At 41.5% G+C, this 22,089-nt stretch overlaps 1 protein-coding gene across 4 annotated transcripts in view; it reads left to right on the top strand.

The window, feature by feature from the left end:
* The first annotated feature begins 333 nt into the window (after positions 1-333).
* The window catches only part of LOC110527657 (RNA-binding protein 39), a 62,351-nt gene continuing 40,595 nt past the window's right edge, over positions 334-22,089 (top strand). For 2 of the 4 annotated variants that reach the window (XM_021609073.2, XM_021609074.2), the window contains exons 1-6: positions 334-1,005; positions 1,478-1,540; positions 3,308-3,357; positions 3,491-3,664; positions 21,164-21,229; positions 21,340-21,435. In XM_021609073.2, coding sequence (XP_021464748.1) covers positions 1,490-1,540; positions 3,308-3,357; positions 3,491-3,664; positions 21,164-21,229; positions 21,340-21,435 — 437 coding nt within the window. In that variant the 5' untranslated portion in view covers positions 334-1,005; positions 1,478-1,489. Of the gene's footprint in view, positions 1,006-1,477; positions 1,541-1,722; positions 1,787-3,307; positions 3,358-3,490; positions 3,665-21,163; positions 21,230-21,339; positions 21,436-22,089 lie in introns of all 4 variants that reach the window. The other 2 variants (XM_021609075.2, XM_021609076.2) reach the window with 2 other exon arrangements.

Raw genomic sequence — 22,089 nt, forward strand, 5'->3', positions numbered from 1 at the left:
TTTCACTGTAATAGTTACTGTAAATTGGACAGTGCAGTTAGCTTAAATTATATTCTTGTTAATCTTTCTGCCAATATCAGATATGTCTATGTCCTGGGAAATGTTCTTGTTTATCGCATTAGCCTACGTTAGCTCAACTGATCCTGAAGAAATTAAAGAAATGTAGCCAATTTCTTAATTACTACATTTAACTACCATTAAATAGTTAATCCAGAGATTCTTACCTTTGCCTCGATTTGGCAGTCTCATCCAGATCATCATGGCATTTGTAGCTCTTCATGATAGCTACATTAGCATCTAATTAGCGGTTAATTATTATTATTATTATTATTTTATTTTTTTTTTGGGGGGGGGGGTAAATACAGGCGAATATATCGCGATTTTAGAGATATACACGGTTATCAAAACGTCTCGCCAGGGTAAGCATACCTACACGAAACACAGCCCTTATTTTAAGTGTTTAAATCCCCTATGGGAAAAATGAATGGTGGAAAAACGATTGGAACCACTTCCTTGTTTGACCTCTAGGTTTTATGGGTATTATGACTCATACTGTGGTACTCTATTGAGTCTTAACATAGCAATCAATGGTTCAGTACAGTGTATTGATACATACTGTACCATAGATCTGGCAGACGACTGCGATGAAATTTCTCTGGACCGCGACCACAGATTATTTATAGCATGCGTCATTAGATGAGCACGGGAAAAAAGAAGCAACAACAGTGTTTCGCACTCATACATATTTCTCAGCACATCAAGTTTTTTTTTTATATTATTGTCTGTTTACACGGTGTATACCGTTTGATTTGGGATTTAAAAAGGTACCTTTGCAGTTACATGTAGCCATTGTTAGTTTGTATTAGCAACGTGGAAGAAAATATATTCGTAGCTTCAAAACGAGAGGCCTGCTAGCTACTGTTTGCTTGTTGCAACAAGAACCAGCTACAAGAAACCCTCACGAGTTGGTCTTGTTTGAGCAGAAACGTTTTCCACAAATTTCAGGTACGTTAATGTTCGCTACTTGTATATCTGAACGTTGTCTTTCGTAACACGTTGTATAACTAGTTAATTAACTTGCATACAGTATCTTAGTACAGTAACGATCTACGTGTGTGGTCATAGATTGCTACGGTTGTTACCTCCCCTGTCCATCTGTGCTAGCTAGCTAACGTGGTCAAGTCAAATAGGGTCTTTGGTCAAATGAACAACCTTGGCTAACCAAGATCAGCCGGTGTGTCAAACACACAGGCCGGTCGGATTTAACTAACTAGTAATGTTATGTGGAGTAAACTGAAACGTAACTGTTCGCTAATTAACTAACTATGTTAGCAGCATGTGTTGGCTAGCTAATGTTAGCGTAGGCAGCAAGTTGTGGTACAATAAATGCAAACAAACTTGCATCAACGGGGTGTAAATCCAAGACTAACGCCGTTTATTATGACCGTGTTTAAATTATGTTTATCTTCCCCTCTAGTGCTCAATCATCATGGCTGATGACTTTGACATAGAAGCAATGCTTGAGGCTCCATATCGAAAGGTGGGTTTTGGCCTAAGGTATTGTTTGTGATTGTAATGCACTTTATTGTAAATACTGTGGTGGTCTATGTCACTTCTTTGCCCCAGACCCAAAATTTCTAGCCTATTCTATGTGTGTTTCTGATGTGATGCTGCAGTTCCTTTTCAGACTATGAATAAATGCCCATCTATCTCTTTTTGTAGACTTGCCTAACGATATCTCACCTCTACTTCCATGAATTCCAGTGTGATCTGTCAAAAAATGAAGGTAGTAATTGCCCAATGTATTGCTGTACTGTGGTCCCCTTGGTAACATAATTGTGGTCATTGAATGGCCAGTCTACAAGGCGAATGCAGTGGATGCACAATAACATTTAATTGAGGGACTGGGTTCTTGATCAGGCCTAGTTGGCATTCTCCTTTATCTCAACAACTGGGCTAATGTTTTGTGCATGGACTATGCCGAACCTGTCAACAAATGCCTAAACCATCTTCTGAGCATGTGGGTGTTAACCAAGAGTTTGACAGCTGTCAAACAATGTCTGTCACATATCTGAGAAGTTTGTCAAAAAGTAGAGAAGTGTTCAGAATAGATTCTGACTGTTTCACCTCACATACAGCCTTTCTGCTTTGTGATAAACTGCAGAACTTTAGCCAGCTCGATTAGAAAAACACAAATGCCCATCGGGCCTGGTTGAGAAGCCAGTTCCTTTAATTTAAAAGACATACCATGGAGACAGTATTCAAATATCTGTATGCATGGTGTGGTTGTTCCACATGATTGACTTTACCCTGCTATTGATTTAAGACCGATATAGTGAAATCGGCCTCTGTAATGATAAAGGTTTGGTAAGCTGACACATTATTGAAAACATGATTGCATGTCCTTTACTTTCAATACATGAGATGTGTATGGTTAAGTACAGGACGCAGGTATGTTAGTTCACAATGTTCACTCTCATTTCTCATTCTAGTGAGGAAGGAAGTGTGGGTTTTGTCGTTACACTGCATTCACCAACAAGTTATACATTTTACATAACCTGTATAACTGAAAATTGCTTTTTCTCCATGGTTGACCAGAATGTAATTTTTTTGCATGCTCATTCACGAGGAGTACATGTTTATTTATTCATATGTCCATTATATTTGCCACACTTTGATGTAAGGCCTATATTTAATAGAGTACAAACAGTAGGAAACATGGAACTCTTCTATGCTGCTGGCGACAGTACCAACTAGGGAGTTTCATATACCTCATCTTATATTTAATCATGACTTTCCTTGGTAGTTGATATTACTAAGCAGTGTGAATCCCTGTTTGCTTCAGGGCGAGATGTGTGACAGAGGTGGCATCGAGCTCTTACAGTCCACGAACGAAAATTGGTGAAGATCACTGGAATGGCATCCCCCCCCACTGGAAATCGATCCGTTTTGGGTTGCTAGCATGGCCACATTGGTCTTAGGCAAAGAATAGCCTTGGAACTGATCTGGATGGGGCTGCTTCAGAAAAATGCACCAGAGATATGACTTTAGATATGGATAATTACTCATAGAACTTGACTAGATGCTAAATGTCTCATCGACAGTATGATTGGAGAGAGAGAGAACAAGTGAATAGACACTATTTAAAAGCCCCTAACTGTAGATCTCAGTCCCCATGTAAACTTTAGCATGAATACTTTTTTTTAACAATTATTATATTTTCTCTTGTTCCCACCCCCCGTTTATCCCGACAACTTCAAATGTTGCCTCTTCGTCCTCATGCTGTTCTTCTATCAACCCTGCTTAGGATGAGATCAAGCACAGTAGTCCAAATGGGCACAAGGAACGCAGCAAGAAGTAAGTGAAACAGACATGGTGTAGTAACAAGCAACGCTCACCCAAATCTATTTATTATTTTGACAATTGTTCTAAAATGTTTATTGATCTTTACTTATTCACTGCCTCACATTGAGTCATTCTCTTTCCTCAGGAAAAAAAAGAGCAGGAGTCGAAGCAGAGACAGGAAGAGAAGCAAAAGCCGGGATCGCAAGAAGAGCCATGACCACAAGCGGAGCCGCAGCCACGAGCGAAAGCGGAGCCGCAGCAGGGAGAGGCGCCGGAGCAGAGAGCGCAGCGGCCGCTATAGGGACCACAAGACCACCTTGTATGTATGCATGCCTCATCTGGTGTCAGTATTTCCCTTCAGTCTGCATCACCCTAGTTTTAGAGGCTGCTGCCCTATGTACATAGTCATGGAACACTGGTCACTTTAATAATGTTTACATTCTGTTTTACCAACTTCATGTATATACTGTATTCAAATCAAATCAAATTTATTTATATAGCCCTTCGTACATCAGCTGATATCTCAAAGTGCTGTACAGAAACCCAGCCTAAAACCCCAAACAGCAAGCAATGCAGGTGTAGAAGCAAGTATTCTAGTCGAGGCCTCCTATTTAACTATTGCTGTACATATAATATTCTTCAGATACACTACATATTCTATCCATGTTGTCTTTATATATATACAGTGGGGCGAAAAATTATTTAGTCAGCCACCAATTGTGCAAGTTATCCCTCTTAAAAAGATGAGGCCTGTAATTTTCATCATAGGTACACTTCAACTATGACAGACAAAATTAGAAAAAAAAATACAGAAAATCACATTGTAGGATTTTTAATGAATTTATTTGCAAATTATGGTGGAAAATAAGTATTTGGTCATCTACAAACAAGCAAGATTTCTGGCTCTCACAGGCCTGTAACTTCTTCTTTAAGAGGCTCCTCTGTCCTCCACTTGTTACCTGTATTAATGGCACCTGTTTGAACTTATCAGTATAAAAGACACCTGTCCACAACCTCAAACAGTCACACTCCAAACTCCACTATGGCCAAGACCAAAGAGCTGTCAAAGGACACCAGAAACAAAATTATAGACCTACACCAGGCTGGGAAGACTGAATCTGCAATAGGTGAGCAGCTTGGTTTGAAGAAATCAACTGTGGGAGCAATTATTAGGAAATGGAAGACGTACAAGACCACTGATAATCTCCCTCGATCTGGGGCTCCATGCAAGATCTCACCCCGTGGGGTCAAAATGATCACAAGAACGGTGAGCAAAAATCCCAGAACCACACGGGGGGACCTAGTGAATGACCTGCAGAGAGCTGGGACCAAAGTAACAAAGCCTACCATCAGTAACACACTACGCCGCCAGGGACTCAAATCCTGCAGTGCCAGACGTGTCCCCCTCCTTAAGCCAGTACATGTCCAGGCCCGTCTGAAGTTTGCTAGAGAGCATTTGGAAGATTGGGAGAATGTCATATGGTCAGATGAAACCAAAATATTTTTTTTTGGTAAAAACTCAACTCGTCGTGTTTGGAGGACAAAGAATGCTGAGTTGCATCCAAAGAACACCATACCTACTGTGAAGCATGGGGGTGGAAACATCATGCTTTGGGGCTGTTTTTCTGCAAAGGGACCAGAATGGGGCCATGGGGCCAAAGAATGAATGGGGCCATGTATCGTGAGATTTTGAGTGAAAACCTCCTTCCATCAGCAAGGGCATTGAAAATGAAACGTGGCTGGGTCTTTCAGCATGACAATGATCCCAAACACACCGCCCGGGCAACAAAGGAGTGGCTTCGTAAGAAGCATTTCAAGGTCCTAGAGTGGGCTAGCCAGTCTCCAGATCTCAACCCCGTAGAACATTTTTGGAGGGAGTTGAAAGTCCGTGTTACCCAGCAACAGCCCCAAAACATCACTGCTCTAAAGGAGATCTGCATGGAGGAATGTGCCAAAATACCAGCAACAGTGTGTGAAAACCTTGTGAAGACTTACAGAAAATGTTTGACCTCTGTCATTGCCAACAAAGGGTATATAACAATGTATTGAGATAAGTATTTGGTCAATAACAAAAGTTTATTTTCCACCATAATTTGCAAATAAATTAATAAAAAATCCTACAATGTGATTTTCTGGGTTTTTTTTTCTCATTTTGTCTGTCATAGTTGAAGTGTGCCTATGATGAAAATTACAGGCCTCATCTTTTTAAGTGGGATAACTTGCACAATTGGTGGCTGACTAAATACTTTTTTGCCCCACTTTACATACATACATACATACATTCATGCATACATACATAGTTGAAGTCGGAAGTTTACATTCACTAAGTTGACTGTGCCTTTAAACAGATTGGAAAATTATGTTGTGGCTTTAGAAGCTTCTGATAGGCTAATTGACATAATTTGAGTCAATTGGAGGGGTACCTGTGGATGTATTTCAAGGCCAACCTTCAAACTCGGTGCCTCTTTGCTTGACATCATGGTCAAGTCAAAAGAAATCATCCAAGACCTCAGAAAAAAATTGTAGACCTCCACAAGTCTGGTTCATCTTTGGGAGCAATTTCCAAATGCCTGAAGGTACCATGTTAATCTGTACAAACAATACTACGCAAGTGTAAACACCATGGGACCACGCAGCCGACATACCGCTCAGGAAGGAGTCGCGTTCTGTCTCCTAGAGATGAACGTGCTTTGGTGCGGAAAGTGCAGCTCTATCCCAGAACAACAGCAAAGGACCTTGTGAAGATGTTGGCGGAAACGGGTACAAAAGTATCTATATCCACAGTAAAACAAGTCCTATATTGACCTAACCTGAAAGACCCCTCAGCAAGGAAGAAGCCACAGCTCCAAAACCGCCATAAAAAAGCCAGACTACAGTTTGCAACTGCACATTGGGACAAAGATTGTACTTTTTGGAGAAATGTACTCTGGTCTGATGAAACAAAAATAAGATTGTTGGCCATAATGACCATTGTTATGTTTGGAGGAAGAAGGGGGAGGCTTGCAAGCCGAAGGACACCATCCTTTTGCTGCAGGGGGGACTGGTGCACTTCACAAAATAGATGGCATGATGAGGGAGGAAAAGTACGTGGATATATTGAAGCAACATCTCAAGACATCAGTCAGGAAGCTAAAGCTTGTTCACAAATGGGTCTTCCAAATGGACAATGACCCCAAGCATACTTCCAAAGTTGTGGCAAAATGGCTTAAGGACAACAAAGTCAAGATATTGGAGTGGCCATCACAAAGCCCTGACCTCAATCCCATAGAAACGTTTTTGGCCGAACTGAAAAAGCGTGTGTGAGCAAGGAGGCCTACAAACCTGATTCAGTTACACCAGCTCTGTCAGGAGGAATAGGCCAAAATTCACCCAACTTCTTGCGGGAAGCTTGTGGAAGGCTACCCAACACATTTGACCCAAGTTAAACAATGTATAGGCAATGCTACCAAATACTAATTGAGTGTATGTAAACTTCTGACCCACTGGGAATGTGATGAAAGAAATAAAAGCTGAAATAAGTCATTATCTCTACTATTATCTTGACATTAAACATTCTTTAAATAATGTGGTGATCCTAACTGACCTAGACAAGGGATTTTTACAAGTATTAAATATCAGGAATTGTGAATAACTGAGTTTAAATGTATTTGGTTAAGGTGTATGTAAACTTCAGACTTCAACACTAACGTGTGTGTTATATATATATATATATATATATATATATTTATTTGTACCAGTCAAAAGTTTTAGAACACCTACTCATTCAAGGGATGGATTTTCTCCATCTTTGTCTCAGCCATTGATGGAAAGCTATGCCTTTCTGGTCAATTTAAAATCAAGCTGAATGTGAATGAAACTCACTTTACCTTGTACAATTTTATTGCTCGCATAAACTTATTTGGCAGATGTTATTGCGGGTGTAGCAAAATGCTTGTGTTCCTAGCTTCAACAGTGCAGTAATATCTAACAATACACACATCTAAAAATGTTAAGCATGAAATAAAAAAATATATAGGATGAGAAATGTCTGGAGTATGAATGTATGTCTCATTCAAGGGTTTTTCTTTATTTTTCATATTTTCTACATTGTAGAATAATAGTGAAGACATCAAACCTATGAAATAACACATATGGAATCATGTAGTAACCTAAAGTCTATTTATATTTGAGATAGTAGAAAGTAGCCACCCTTTGCCTTCACAGCTTTGCACACTCTTGGCATTCTCTCAACCAGCTTCACCTGGAATGCTTTTCCAAGTTCCCACATATGCTGAGCACTTGTTGGCTGCTTTTCCTTCACTCTGTAGTCCAAACTCATCCCAAACCATCTCAATTGGGTTGAGGTCAGGTCATCTGATGCAGCACTCCATTAAGCTCCTTCTTGGTCAAATAGCCCTCACACAGCCTGGAGGTGTGCTGGGTCATTGGCCTGTTGAAAAACTAATTATAATCCCAGTAAGCGCAAGCTAGATTTAGCGTATCGCTGCAGAATGCTGTGGTAGCCATGCTAGTTAAGTGTGCCTTGAATTCTAAATAAATCACAGACAGTATCACAAGCAAAGCACCATCACACATATCCTCTGCGGCAGAGGTAACTCTGGGACTTCCTTTCCTGTGGCGGTCCTCATGAGAGCCAGTTTCATCAGTGTGCCTTGAATTCTATCACAGACTGTGTCACCAGCAAAGCATCCCCACACCATCACTCCTCTTCCTCCATGCTTCACGGTGGGAACCACCTACTCTGCGTCTCACAAAGACACGGCGGTTGGAACCAAAAATCTCAAATTTGGACATATCAGACCAAAGGACAGATTTCCACCGGTCTAATGTCCATTGCTTGTGTTTCTTGGCCCAAGCAAGTATTTTCTTCTTCTCTTCTTATTGGTTTCCTTTAGTAGTGGTTTCTTTTCAGAAATTCGACCATGAACGCCTGATTCACACAGTCTCCTCTGAACAGTTGATGTTGAGATGTGTCTGTTACTTGAACTCTGAAGCGTTTATTTGGGCTGCAATTTCTGAGGCAGGTAACTGTAATGAACTTAACTTCTGCACCAGAGGTAACTCTGGGTCTTCCATTCCCGTGGTGCTCCTCATGAGAGCCAGTTTCATCATAGACCTTGATGGTTTTTGAGACTGCACTTGAAGAAACCTTAAGTTCTTGAAATTATCTGCATTGACTGACCTTCATGTCTTAAAGTAATGACGCACTGTCATTTCTCTTTGCTTATTTGAGCTGTTCTTGTCATAATATGGACGTCGTCTTTTACCAAATAGTGCGATCTTCTGTATACAACCCCTACCTACCACCCCTACCACAACACAATTGATTCAAATGCATTAAGAAGGAAAGAAATTCCACAGGCTAATAGGGATTAAAAAATAAAAAAAACTTACTCTCATCAGACTGAAACTTTACCAGTTAAAAGTATACATAAATACAAGATGTTATTGTACTATACGTTTTATTTATAAATGTATTTTAAATATGCAAATGAGGCAAACCCTCCTTAAATATGTGCTACTTTGCATATTATGAGAATCTGTTTCTCAACACATTGCTTCAAGGCAGAATGTTTCTTGTTTTTATTGTGATAAGACACTCAATGGTCAGACTTTTACAGATCAATTTATCAAAATATTGAAATTTAATGGAATTGTATGTATGACGGCTGCATATTTTGTATATACAGTGCCTTGCGAAAGTATTCGGCCCCTTTGAACTTTGCGACCTCAGGCTTCAAACATAAAGATATAAAACTGTATTTTTTTGTGAAGAATCAACAACAAGTGGGACACAATCATGAAGTGGAACGACATTTATTGGATATTTCAAACTTTTTTAACAAATCAAAAACTGAAAAATTGGGCGTGCAAAATTATTCAGCCCCCTTAAGTTAATACTTTGTAGCGCCACCTTTTGCTGCGATTACAGCTGTAAGTCGCTTGGGGTATGTCTATCAGTTTTGCACATCGAGAGACTGACATTTTTTCCCATTCCTCCTTGCAAAACAGCTCGAGCTCAGTGAGGTTGGATGGAGAGCATTTGTGAACAGCAGTTTTCAGTTTTTTCCACAGATTCTCGATTGGATTCAGGTCTGGACTTTGACTTGGCCATTCTAACACCTGGATATGTTTATTTTTGAACCATTCCATTGTAGATTTTGCTTTATGTTTTGGGTCATTGTGTTGTTGGAAGACAAATCTCCGTCCCAGTCTCAGGTCTTTTGCAGACTCCATCAGGTTTTCTTCCAGAATGGTCCTGTATTTGGCTCCATCCATCTTCCCATCAATTTTAACCATCTTCCCTGTCTTCCCCATCTTTCCTGTTCCCTGCTGAAGAAAAGCAGGCCCAAACCATGATGCTGCCACCACCATGTTTGACAGTGGGGATGGTGTGTTCAGCTGTGTTGCTTTTACGCCAAACGTAACGTTTTGCATTGTTGCCAAAAAGTTACATTTTGGTTTCATCTGACCAGAGCACCTTCTTCCACATGTTTGGTGTGTCTCCCAGGTGGCTTGTGGCAAACTTTAAACAACACTTTTTATGGATATCTTTAAGAAATGGCTTTCTTCTTGCCACTCTTCCATAAAGGCCAGATTTGTGCAATATACGACTGATTGTTGTCCTATGGACAGAGTCTCCCACCTCAGCTGTAGATCTCTGCAGTTCATCCAGAGTGATCATGGGCCTCTTGGCTGCATCTCTGATCAGTCTTCTCCTTGTATGAGCTGAAAGTTTAGAGGGACGGCCAGGTCTTGGTAGATTTGCAGTGGTCTGATACTCCTTCCATTTCAATATTATCGCTTGCACAGTGCTCCTTGGGATGTTTAAAGCTTGGGAAATCTTTTTGTATCCAAATCCGGCTTTAAACTTCTTCACAACAGTATCTCGGACCTGCCTGGTGTGTTCCTTGTTCTTCATGATGCTCTCTGCGCTTTTAACGGACCTCTGAGACTATCACAGTGCAGGTGCATTTATACGGAGACTTGATTACACACAGGTGGATTGTATTTATCATCATTAGTCATTTAGGTCAACATTGGATCATTCAGATATCCTCACTGAACTTCTGGAGAGAGTTTGCTGCACTGAAAGTAAAGGGGCTGAATAATTTTGCACGCCCAATTTTTCAGTTTTTGATTTGTTAAAAAAGTTTGAAATATCCAATAAATGTCGTTCCACTTCATGATTGTGTCCCACTTGTTGTTGATTCTTCACAAAAAAATACAGTTTTATGTCTATGTTTGAAGCCTGAAATGTGGCAAAAGGTCGCAAAGTTCAAGGGGGCCGAATACTTTTGCAAGGCACTGTATTTACACATAAAATGACAAAACGACAAGATATTTAAAAAAATTGCCTCTGTAAAAATCTGACTACAAGACCTAACAATCTGTGGAATAATGTGAATGTACGTCCATTGAAGACTGAGAAAAATAAATTGGCGCACGGAGAACATGTCATTTTGAGAAAATGGCCGATTAAAGATAGTTTTGCTGCTCTAGGGATGTAATTATTGTTTAGATAATCTTATTCACTATTATGTATTGATTTACTTATAATTTCATCACTCGTTATGTGATGTGCAATGCAGAGAACGCTGGAAGAATGATCATTTAATTACGATAGTGAGTTATTGTAATGTTTGTTTGTGTCAATTAATCCCATAAAGGATGGGTTGGCGATTTGACACAAATACAATTGCATTCATTCATTCGATAGGGTAATGCAATTAAAATGTACTTTCCATAAATATGACAATTTGTCACATTTAATTCAACTCTCATTTATATATCACTTCTAAACTGTTTCAAGCAATAGAGCATATGCTTTGAATACTGGTCTGTTGGGCAAGTATGCAGTTTTAGGACAATTCTCATATCACTTTGCTCAATTTATCACATACAATGACTTTGTATGGCTGTTGAAATGTGCAGAACATTAATCAGCAATGCCTGCCCCATATGTAAGGCCCTCTTTGAGTTGTTGCTGGTGCCCCTTTATTTTTCTTGACTGTGTCATGGGACCTGCGCCTACGCTTGGCACTCTCCATTGAAGCAGCATCAGCTCTCACAACTCCTCTCTGATTGCTTCCAGTGTCACCAAAGTGCTGTCAAGCCACAATTTGTTCATCACATTTGATATAGCAGTGGCTTCAACATTGAACGTGGCTACTGCCATACTGGTTGCTCCGTCAATGTGGCTTTTGCCCATGAAGACAGTTTTGGGGTATCGTGACCATATTACAGAGTTCAGACAGTCATTTGTATTCTGGGATTCTCCGTGCTACATTCTTTTGAGGTTATCATTTGACATTCTATGATAAACAGTTACCATTTTCTGTGCAACCTCTCACATTTTTTGAATTATGCTCTCCAAGGTTTTTGTGACAGGGTGGATCTTCATTTCTATGGCTCTCTGGTACCAGCACCAATGCTCACAACTGTCCTGTTGTTGGAAGTGAATCCTCTCTTGTGCCAAGTGCCATCAAAGGATACATGAATGTCTATGATGGCATCCTCATCTTCCTTCAGCAACTCTGCTATGTCTGGGTCTATATCTGCATATGCTCTTCTAATTATCTTTGCAGCACTCTCCATTGACTGTAGCCCTCTCTGAATATCTGCAACTAAAGTGGGGGGCAGGACTTATGTCTGTCAACATTAGTCATAACTGCAGGACTAAATATCAGCATGTTACCCATTGTAAATATTTGCATATTTGCATGTAGTTACTTTATTTAAAACTCATTTCTCTCTAATCACATTAGGCTACAGCCCTATGACACTGTAGGCCTATTTGACAGTCTCATTGTATAGTTATGTTTTCCTATCACTCTGTTTTATTAACTTTGAATACATTTGGAAATATTATTTATACACAGCAAGTCACCTGACAATAATGGTCTACTCTCCCTTTTTATTTACCTGTCATTCTCCTGTCATGTCTCTATGAGCTGAGATGCAAGGAAGGAATCCTTAGGACTTATTTTCTTGAGCTGCATAACCAAGTCCAAGTTCGTGGGCTAGAAGAACCATCCTCACATTTCTATCAAATGCCACATCTCCCCTGGAGCACTCCTGCAGCCTGGAGGAAGTGGAAACACACCTCAAATTCATCACGATCACCTTCACAGTCTGCACATTCTATCACGACAGAATCCCTGGTTGGTGGGGTCTATGGTGATTTTTCAGTCCAGTGTTTAGACCCTTAGGGCAAATCAAATTGGTATATTTGTGACGTTTGTGACGCTGATTGCTGCTAGTTGTCATCTTCATCTCGACTAATTTGCTTCTCTAAGTACACACCCCTGAGGTGCCCCAGTGTTGAGGATAAGCGTGGCAGACGTGCTTTACCACCTTGGGGCGGCCCGTCAAGAAGTCCAGGATCCAGTTGCAGAGGGAGTGTTAAACGCTGAGCTGTAGTCATTAATTGTTTTTATTTAGCTAGGCAAGTCCGTTAAATTATTATTTACAATGACAGCCTACCGGGGAACAGTGGGTTATCTACCTTGTTCAGGGGCAAAACAACATATTTTTACCTTGTCAGCTTGGGGATTCGATCCAGCAACCTTTCAGTTACTGGCCCAACGCTCTAACCACCTAGGCTACCTTCCACCCCAAATTAACAGCATTCTCACATGGGTGTTCCTTTTGTCCAGGTGGGAAAGGGCAGTGTGATTGAGATTGTGTCATCTGTGGATCTTTTGGGGCAGTATGCCAATTGGAGTGGGTCTAGGGTATCCGGGAGGATGGTGTTGATGTGAGCCATTTTCAGCCTTTCAAAGCACTTCATGGCTACCAACGTGAGTGCTACGGGGCGGTAATCATTTAGGCAGGTTACCTTCGCTTCCATGGGCACAGGGACTATGGTGATCTGCTTGAAACATGTAGGTATTACAGACTCAGATAGGTTGTCAGTAAAGACACTTGCCAGTAGGTCCACTCATGCTTTGAGTACACATCCTGGTAATCCATCTGGCCCAGCGGCTTTGTGAATGTTGACCTGTTTAAAGGTCTTGCTCACATTGGCTACCGAGAGCGTTATCACGCGGTCATCCAGAGCAGCTGGTGCTCTCGTGCATGCTTCAGTGTTGCTAGCCCCAAAGCTAGCATAAAAGGCATTTACCTCATCTAGTAGGCTTGCGTCACTGGGCAGCTCGCATCTGGGTTTCCCTTTGTTGTCCGTAATAGTTTTCAAGCCCTGCCACATCCAACGAGCTTCGGAGCCGGTGTAGTAGGGTTCAATCTTAATCCTTCATTGACTCTTTGCTTGTTTGATGGTTCATCTGAGGGCATAGAGGGATTTCTTATAAGCGTCCAGATTAGTGTCTCGCTCCTTGAAAGCTGTGGATGTTGCCTGCAATCCATGGCTGCTGGTTGGGATATGTACGTATTGTATAAACTGCCTTAATTTTGCTGGACCCCAGGAAGAAAGCAGCAGCTAATGGGGATCCATAATAAATACAAATGCGTACGGTTTCTGTGGGGACGATGTTGTCGATGCACTGAGGTGGTATACTTCTCAATGCCATTGGATGAATCCCGGAACATATTCCAGTCTGTGCTAGCAAAACAGTCCTGTAGTGTAGCATCCATGTCATCTGACCACTTCCGCATTGAGCGACTCGTGTACTTCCTGCTTTAGTTTTGGCTTGTAAGCAGGAATCAGGAGGATAGAATTATGGTCAGATTTGCCAAATGGAGTGCAGGGGAGAGCTTTATATGCATCTCTGTGTGTGGAGTAAAAGTGGAATAGAGCTTTTATTTGATTTATTTTCCCCTCTGGTTGCACTGATTTTAAGTTTGCCTGCATTAAAGTCCCTGGCCACTAGGAGTGCCGCTTCTGGATGAGCATTTTCTTCTTTGCTTATGGCCTTATAGAGTTGGTTGAGTGCGGTCTTCGTGCCAGCATCTGTCTGTGGTGGTAAATAGACAGCTACGAATAATATAGATGAGAGCTCTATTGGTAGATAGTGTGGTCTACAGCTTATCATAAGGTACTCTACCTCAGGCGAGCAATACCTCGAGACATCTTTAATATTAGACATCGCACACCAGCAGTTTTTGACAAAAAGACACACACCCCCACCTCTCGTCTTACCAGATGTACAGTTTAAGTCGCAGGTTTACATACACCTTAGCCAAATACATTTAAACTCAGTTTTTCACAATTCCTGACATTTAATCCAAGTAAAAAATCCCTGTCTTAGGTCAGTTAGGATCACCACTTTATTTTAAGAATATGAAATGTCAGAATAACAGTAGAGTGATTTATTTCAGCTTTTATTTCTTTCATCACATTCCCAGTGGGTCATAAGTTTACATACACTCAATTAGTATTTGGTAGCATTGCCTTTAAATTGTTTAACTTGGGTCAAACGTTTTGGGTAGCTTTCCACAAGCTTCCCACAATAAGTTGGGTGAAATTTGGCCCATTCCTACTGACAGAGCTGGTGTAACTGAGTCAGGTTTGTAGGCCTCCTTGCCCGCACACGATTTTTCAGTTCTGCCCACAAAATTTATACGGGATTGAGGTCAGGGCTTTGTGATGGCCACTCCAATACCTTGACTTTGTTGTCCTTAATCCATTTTGCCACAACTTTGGAAGTATGCTTGGGGTCATTGTCCATTTGGAAGACCCATTTGTGACCAATCTTTAACTTCCTGACTGATGTTGCTTCAATATACCACACCATGATGCTGCCACCCCCGTGCTTCACCTTTTCCACTGAAAACATAACACTGGTCATTATGGCCAAACAGTTCTATTTTTGTTTCATCAGCTCCTTCCTGAGTGGTATGACAGCTGCGTGGTCCCATGGTGTTTATACTTGCGTACTATTGCTTGTACAGATGAACGTGGTACCTTCAGGCGTTTGTAAATTGCTCCCAAGGATGAACCAGACTTGTGGAGGTCTACAATTGTTTTTTCTGAGGTCTTGGCTGATTTCTTTTGATTTTCCCATGATGTAAAGCAAAGAGACACTGAGTTTGAAGGTAGGCCTTAAAATACATCCACAGCTCCAATTGACTTAAATGATGTCAATTAGCCTATCAGAAGCTTCTAAAGCCATGACATCATATTCTGGAATTTTCCAAGCTGTTTAAAGGCACAGTCAACTTAGTGTATGTAAGCTTCTGACCTACTGGAATTGTGATACAGTGAAATAATCTATATGTAAGCAATTGTTGGAAAAATTACTTGTGTCATGCACGAAGTAGATGTCCTAACCGACTTGCCAAAACTATAGTTTGTTAACAACAAATTTGTGGAGTGGTTGAAAAACGAGTTTTAATGACAACAACCTGAGTGTATGTAAACTTCAGACTTCAACTGTAGCTCCTCTGTTCTGCCGGTGCATGGAAAATCCCGCCAGTTCTAAATGATCTGTGTTGTCGTTCAGCAACGTCTCGGTGAAACCTAAGATATTACAGTTCTTAATGTCCTGTTGGTAGGGTAATCGTAGGTCATCAATTTTATTTTCCAATGATTGCATGTTAGCAAGTAGGACGGATGGCAGTGGGAGTTTACTCGCTCGCGGCGGATTCTCAGAAGGCAGCCCAATCTGCGTCCTCTTTTCCTTCGTCTTTTCTTCACGCAAATGACAGAGATTTGGGCCTGTTCCCAGGAGAGCAGTATATCCTTGTCGGACTCGAAGGCACACCTGTTAATTAAAATGCATTCCTGGTGACTACCTCATGAAGCTGGTTGAGAGAATGTCAAAAGTGTGCAAAGCTGTCATCATGGCAAAGGGTGGCTACTTTGAAGAAACTCAAATATAAAATGTATTTTGATTTGTTTAACACTTTTTTTTTGGTTACTACATGATTCCCAATGTGTTATTTCATAGTTTTGATGTCTTCATTATTATTCTACATCGTAGAAAATAGTAAAAATAAAGAAAAACCCTTGAATGAGTAGGTGTGACCAAACGTTTGACTGGTACTGTACTCTGGACTCGGACATTCCTCGTCCTCATATTTCTATTTTTTTTCTTCCATTCTTAACATTTTTTAGATGTGTGTGTATTGTTAGATATTACTGCACTTACTTCAAGGAACACAAGCATTTTGCAACACCCGCAATAACATCTGCCAAATAAGTGTATGCGAGCAATACAATTGAACAGGGAAATGGGAGTCTCATTCACATCCAGCTTGATTTTAAATTGACCAGAAAGGCATAGCTTTTCGTCACTGATTGAGACAAATATGGGGAAAATCCATTTATCCTTGCCGGGTAAAGCCGGGTGTACACTACATGACTTTCAAAATCCTAACATCTCGTCGCCTCTCACATTAAACTATCTTTCCTGTAGTTTTTTGTCTTGTCAACGTAGTGGTGCGCACACTAAACAATGTGGCACAGATCGGAGGAAGGGGGATGCCTAGTCAGTTGTAAAACTGAATGCATTCAACTCAAATGTGTCTTCCACATATAATCCAACCCCTCTGAATCAGAGAGGTGTTCGTTTGGGGCTGCCTTAATTGACATCCATGGCACTAAGGGGCAGAATCACAGATTTTTACCTTTTAGGCTCTGGGATTCTATCCATCAACCTTTTCGTTACTGGCACAACGCTCCTACCCACCAGGCTACCGGCCGCCCCACACCCTTGGCCATGAGGATTCTTGACACTGCGCTGTCTCGCGAAAACAAATATGTAATTGTAAACATATTCAGTCAGACATTTGCTCTTGTCATGTAGAGTTGAAATATCTAGCCAATACCTTTTTAAAAAAAAATATTATTATTATTTATTTTTTGTGATATCCAATTGGTAGTTACAGTTTTGTCCCATCACTGCAACTCCCGTACGGGCTCGGTCGAGAGCAGTGCATCCTCCGAAGCACGACCCCGCCAAGACGCACTGCTTCTTAACAATGCTTGCTTAACTCAGATGGTTGCATAACCCTTTCTCTGGGAACTGAGAGGTAGTGTGAAAACTACTGTGTTCCCTGGCGCTCGCAGTGCAATCCTTTAGCAATGGACCCGGGTTGCCAAAGTCCCCCAGAACCGTAGGTAAACAAGCTCATAAGGGTATGAGGCTGAATTCTATGGTCCCCAAGCAACCAAGTACACCATTCATGGGGAGACTGCGCATGCGTGGCAAATCTTTCCCAGCTAGTGGGGTGTGTAGGTGCTGAGACTGTTGTATGCCTGAGGCAAGAATGCCTTCTACCAGTGCCGTCTGTCGGCTATACAGCAGACTAGTCATTTTTAGCCGGTTACTTTTTAGGCTTTTCAAATCGCTAGTCAGAAAATAGTCTGCAGAGCCCTATCCTGCTAGAATGAACAATATGCATCTTCTAGCGATCTATTGATGGGACAGTCGCCTGTCAGTCACAAAGTGTATTGCAGATAGCTGAGAATAATGCCAATGAAATGGAAGCTTGAAAAAAAGTGCAACTGCCAACCCTACCACTGTGTAGTGAGGTCAAAAACAAGAGCCGCTGTATAGTGGATAGGTATAACAAACGTAGAGCAATTCTTCCTTATCAACCCGTTCTACCTAGAGAGATGTCTATGCTGAACTGGAGAGAGGGTAGGGCAAAGAGCATGGAGTTCTTTGTGAACTGCCTCTTATAGGCTAGGGTGATACTCCTAGGCTTTCTAGTCCTCCAGCCTACCATGGGGCTTGAGAGGTCAGAATTTCACTGTGATAGCAGCAAAGGACTGTTTGTGTCTGTCTGCCCTGGTTCTGGGACTTCGCCTGGGTATTAAAAGTCGGCTTTTCCGTTCTCCGTCCCCCTTGGTCCGGCGGGACATTGGACCACTCTATGCCGAGTTTGGCCGCGGCTTGCTTGCAGATGTCGATGAGCGTGTAACCTGGGAGGGATTGGCAACCTTGTTACCGTCTGTGCCCTTGGCTAGGTGCCTCGGGACAGGTGCTGTGCTTGGGAGGGAGGTTGCGGGGGCTCCCCCTCACTTGCTCCATCCTCGGGCTCAAAGTTGGAGAAGCTGCTATTAGCTTGAGCCTCCTATCTCCCCTTCTCACAAGATTGTGTCATCGTTAAATGAGGGAAGAGAATTAAGGTTATCCATCTCCTCTGCCCAGCTTTGTACAGACAAGCGCTTGTCCCCTATCCTGGGGGGTGGCTCGGAGGCGGGGGTGCACAGAGCAGGAACAATCTTTTTGAGTCTCCTTCTCTTGCTAACCTTCGACAGTGTACTGCAGTGCAGACACGACTCTGGGTAGTCGACTGTTTCTTGAGTATGCTTGTGTCCTAAACAGGCAAAGCATAGAGATTGCTCTTTCTCTGAGATGCGAGAGCAACAGGGGGTAGAGCTGGGGCTCAGGTGCCTGTCTTGGGTCATCCTGGCAAGGGTAAGCGGTAGCAATGACTCTGTGGAGAGGTTAATGGCACCCAGTAAGCCGGGGAGCACCGCAAGGTGGAGTTGCTCTGTAGGCTAGCAGTGGTGTAAAGTGCTTAAGTTAAAATACTTTAAAATACTACGTATCAACTTCTTAGGGCTGAAATCCCATTAACGGGATCGATATGACAACAGCCAGTGGGCGCCAAATTCAAAACAACAGAAATCTCATAATTAAAATTCCTCAAACATACATGTATCTTATACCATTTTAAAGGTTATCTTGTTGTTAGTCCCACCACAGTGTCCGATTTCAATTAGGCTTTACAGCGAAAGCACCACAAACGATTATGTTAGGTCAGAGCCAAGTCACAAAAACACTCACAGCCATTTTTCCAGCCAAAGAGTGGAGTCACAAAAAGCAAAAATAGAGATATAATTAATCACTAACCTTTGATGATCTTCATCAGATGACACTCATAGGACTTCATGTTACACAATAAATGTATGTTTTGTTCGGTAAAGTTCATATTTATATAAAAAAAAATCTCAGTATACATTGGGCGCGTTATGTTCAGTAATTCCAAAAACATCTGGTCAATTTGCAGAGAGCTACATCAATTTACAGAAATACTCATCATAAATGTTGATGAAAATAGTATTATTAAGTATTATACATGGAATTAAAGATATACTTCTCCGTAATGCAACCGCTGTGTCAGATTTTAAAAAAGCTAATCATGCTATAATCTGAGAATGGTGCTCAGAGAACAAATACATATACCTGCCATTTTGGAGTCAACAGAAGTCAGAAATAACATTATAGATATTCACTTACCTTTGATGATCTTCATCAGAATGCTCCCAGGAATCCCAGTTCCACACTAAATGTTTGATTTGTTCGATAATGTCCATTTACGTCCAAATAGCTACTTTTGTTAGTGCGTTTGGTAAACAAATCAAAACTCACAAAGCGCGTTCACTAGTTGCTGACGAAATGTCAAAAAGTTCCGTTACAGACCATAGAAACTTGTCAAACGATGTATGGAATCAATCTTTAGGATGTTTTTAACATAAATCTTCAATAATATTCCAATCTGAGAATTCCTTTGTCTTCAGAAAAGCAAAGGAACGGGAGATACCTCTCGTGAAATGCATGTGACCAGCGCGTGACTGCTGCCAGACCTCTGACTCATTCAGCTCTCATTCGGCCCCACTTCCCAGTAAAAGCATCAAACAAGTTTCTAAAGACGGTTGACATCTAGTAGAAGCATTAGGAAGTGCAAGATGACCAATATCCCACTGTATCTTCGATAGGGGCTGAGTTGAACATCGAAGAACCTCAGATTTCCCACTTCCTGGTTGGATTACTTTTTAGGTTTTTGCCTGCTATATGAGTTCTGTTTTACTCACAGACATCATTCGAGTGTTTTCTAATCAAATATAATAATAATAATAATAATAATAATAATAATAATAATAATATGCATATATTAGCAACTGGGACTTAGGAGCAGGCAGTTTACTCTGGGCACCTTATTCATCCAAGCTACTCATTACTGCCCCCCAGCCATAAAAAGTTAAGTAGTTTTTTTTGGTATCTTTACTTTACCAATTATATTTTTGACAACGTACTTTTACTTCACTACATTCCTATCCTACGCTCTGCGGTGGAGTCCTTGAGGGTCCACCTGTGAACAGGTAAGTAGTAGAGCAGAGGTCCTAGTCAGTAGCTGAAGAGAATAGAGGCTCTTAATCATATACGTAAGGAAGCCAAAAAGAATGGAAGCTGGGAGCGGACTACGGCCCGTAATGTGAAGTGGAGTGGTCCACTATTGGCCGTTGCTCCTGTCTCTCTTCGAGAGATATTCATGGACTCCGATCCTAAAAGCGGACGCTACCCATAATTGAGAGACCTAACGAGTAATTGAAATAGAATTCATTCTAGGTAATGCAATACAACATCAACGTCCCACTGGCTTCTTATCTGGTGAGCTCTCATTGGCTATTGCTTACCACCGTTGTCAAAACTTGTCGTTGCACATCTCACTACAAGAGCATTGCATATTTTGTGCTGATAAAATAAAAAGTTGGAAAATATCTGGACGGTTCAAAGACTGGATCAGTGGCACTCAGATTGTGTCTCTGAGGGAGGAGAATTAACGCTTACATTAAACGAGTGTCAATGACGGCCGCGTGCCTCGAGTAGGCAATGACATGGGGATTTTGTCTTCAATCTCTAAAACTTGTCTGGCAAAAATTGTGTAGTGTACGTCTGGCTTAAGGGTTTTGTTCAAGAGAAGTGATACGGAATAAAGAGTTCCGACCCTTGACTAGGCCAAGATAGCAGTGTTTAGAAAGAACAGAGCCATCACATGTTCCCCAATACCCCCCACTCCCACCTACAGTGTAATGACTGGCATACTTTAAGGTCTGGAGTGCCTTTTCCCTCTTATGAGATCTGTAGTAGTGGACTGAGATTAACCTTGTTTTCAATCGCAGCTCTGGGCCGAAATTTAATGGTGGTTCCAGAGGGAAGATTGGCCCCCCACCTGTCATCAAGCTAAGGTTTCTATTTCACAATTTTTTTCTGTTGTTTGTGTAGGTAGTTTTGTGCTGTGTATGTGTGAATGTGATGAAGCAACTCAAATAGATGCTAATGGAACCCTTTCTTTCAGCCGAAGACGTTCCAGAAGCCGAAGCCCTTTCAAGAAAGAGAAGAGTCCTGTGAGGCAAGTGTTCCTTGGGGAGATGACGCAAAAGACCTCAATCAGGTTGACGTTCCACTTTTAAAGCTTGTGTACCCTTGTTCGACAAAGTAGGCTTACCATTTTGATAATACCTTGTTGACAGACATACAGTGGGGCAAAAATGTATTTAGTCAGCCAACAATTGTGCAAGTTCTCCCACTTAAAAGATGAGAGAGGCTTGTAATTTTCATCATATGTACACTTCAACTATGACAGACAAAATGAGACATTTTTTTTTTCTCAGAAAATCACTGTTAAGGTGCGTGAATGAGGACCCAAAAGCGAATTAACAAAACAGAGTTACTTTAATGACGAAAACAAAACGTAGGCTCAGACGGACAGGCAGATTCCGACAGGACAGGACAAGGTTACAGTAACACGACGATGGTCTGGTTCAGGCATGAATGACACAAACAAACAAACAAACAAGAATCCGACAAGGACAGGAGCAGAAACAGAGGGAGATATAGGGACCTAATCAGAGGGAAAAAGGGAACAGGTGGGGAACGGGGTGAATGGGTAGTTAGGAGGAGACAGGGAACAGCTGGGGGAAAGAAGGGGAGAAAAGGTAACCTGACACGACCAGCAGAGGGAGACAGGGTGAAGGGAAAGGACAGAGACAAGACAACATGACAGTACCCCCCCACTCACCGAGCGCCTCCTGGCGCACTCGAGGAG

This window comes from Oncorhynchus mykiss, chromosome 7 (assembly GCF_013265735.2).
Source record: "Oncorhynchus mykiss isolate Arlee chromosome 7, USDA_OmykA_1.1, whole genome shotgun sequence".
NCBI lineage: Eukaryota > Metazoa > Chordata > Actinopteri > Salmoniformes > Salmonidae > Oncorhynchus > Oncorhynchus mykiss.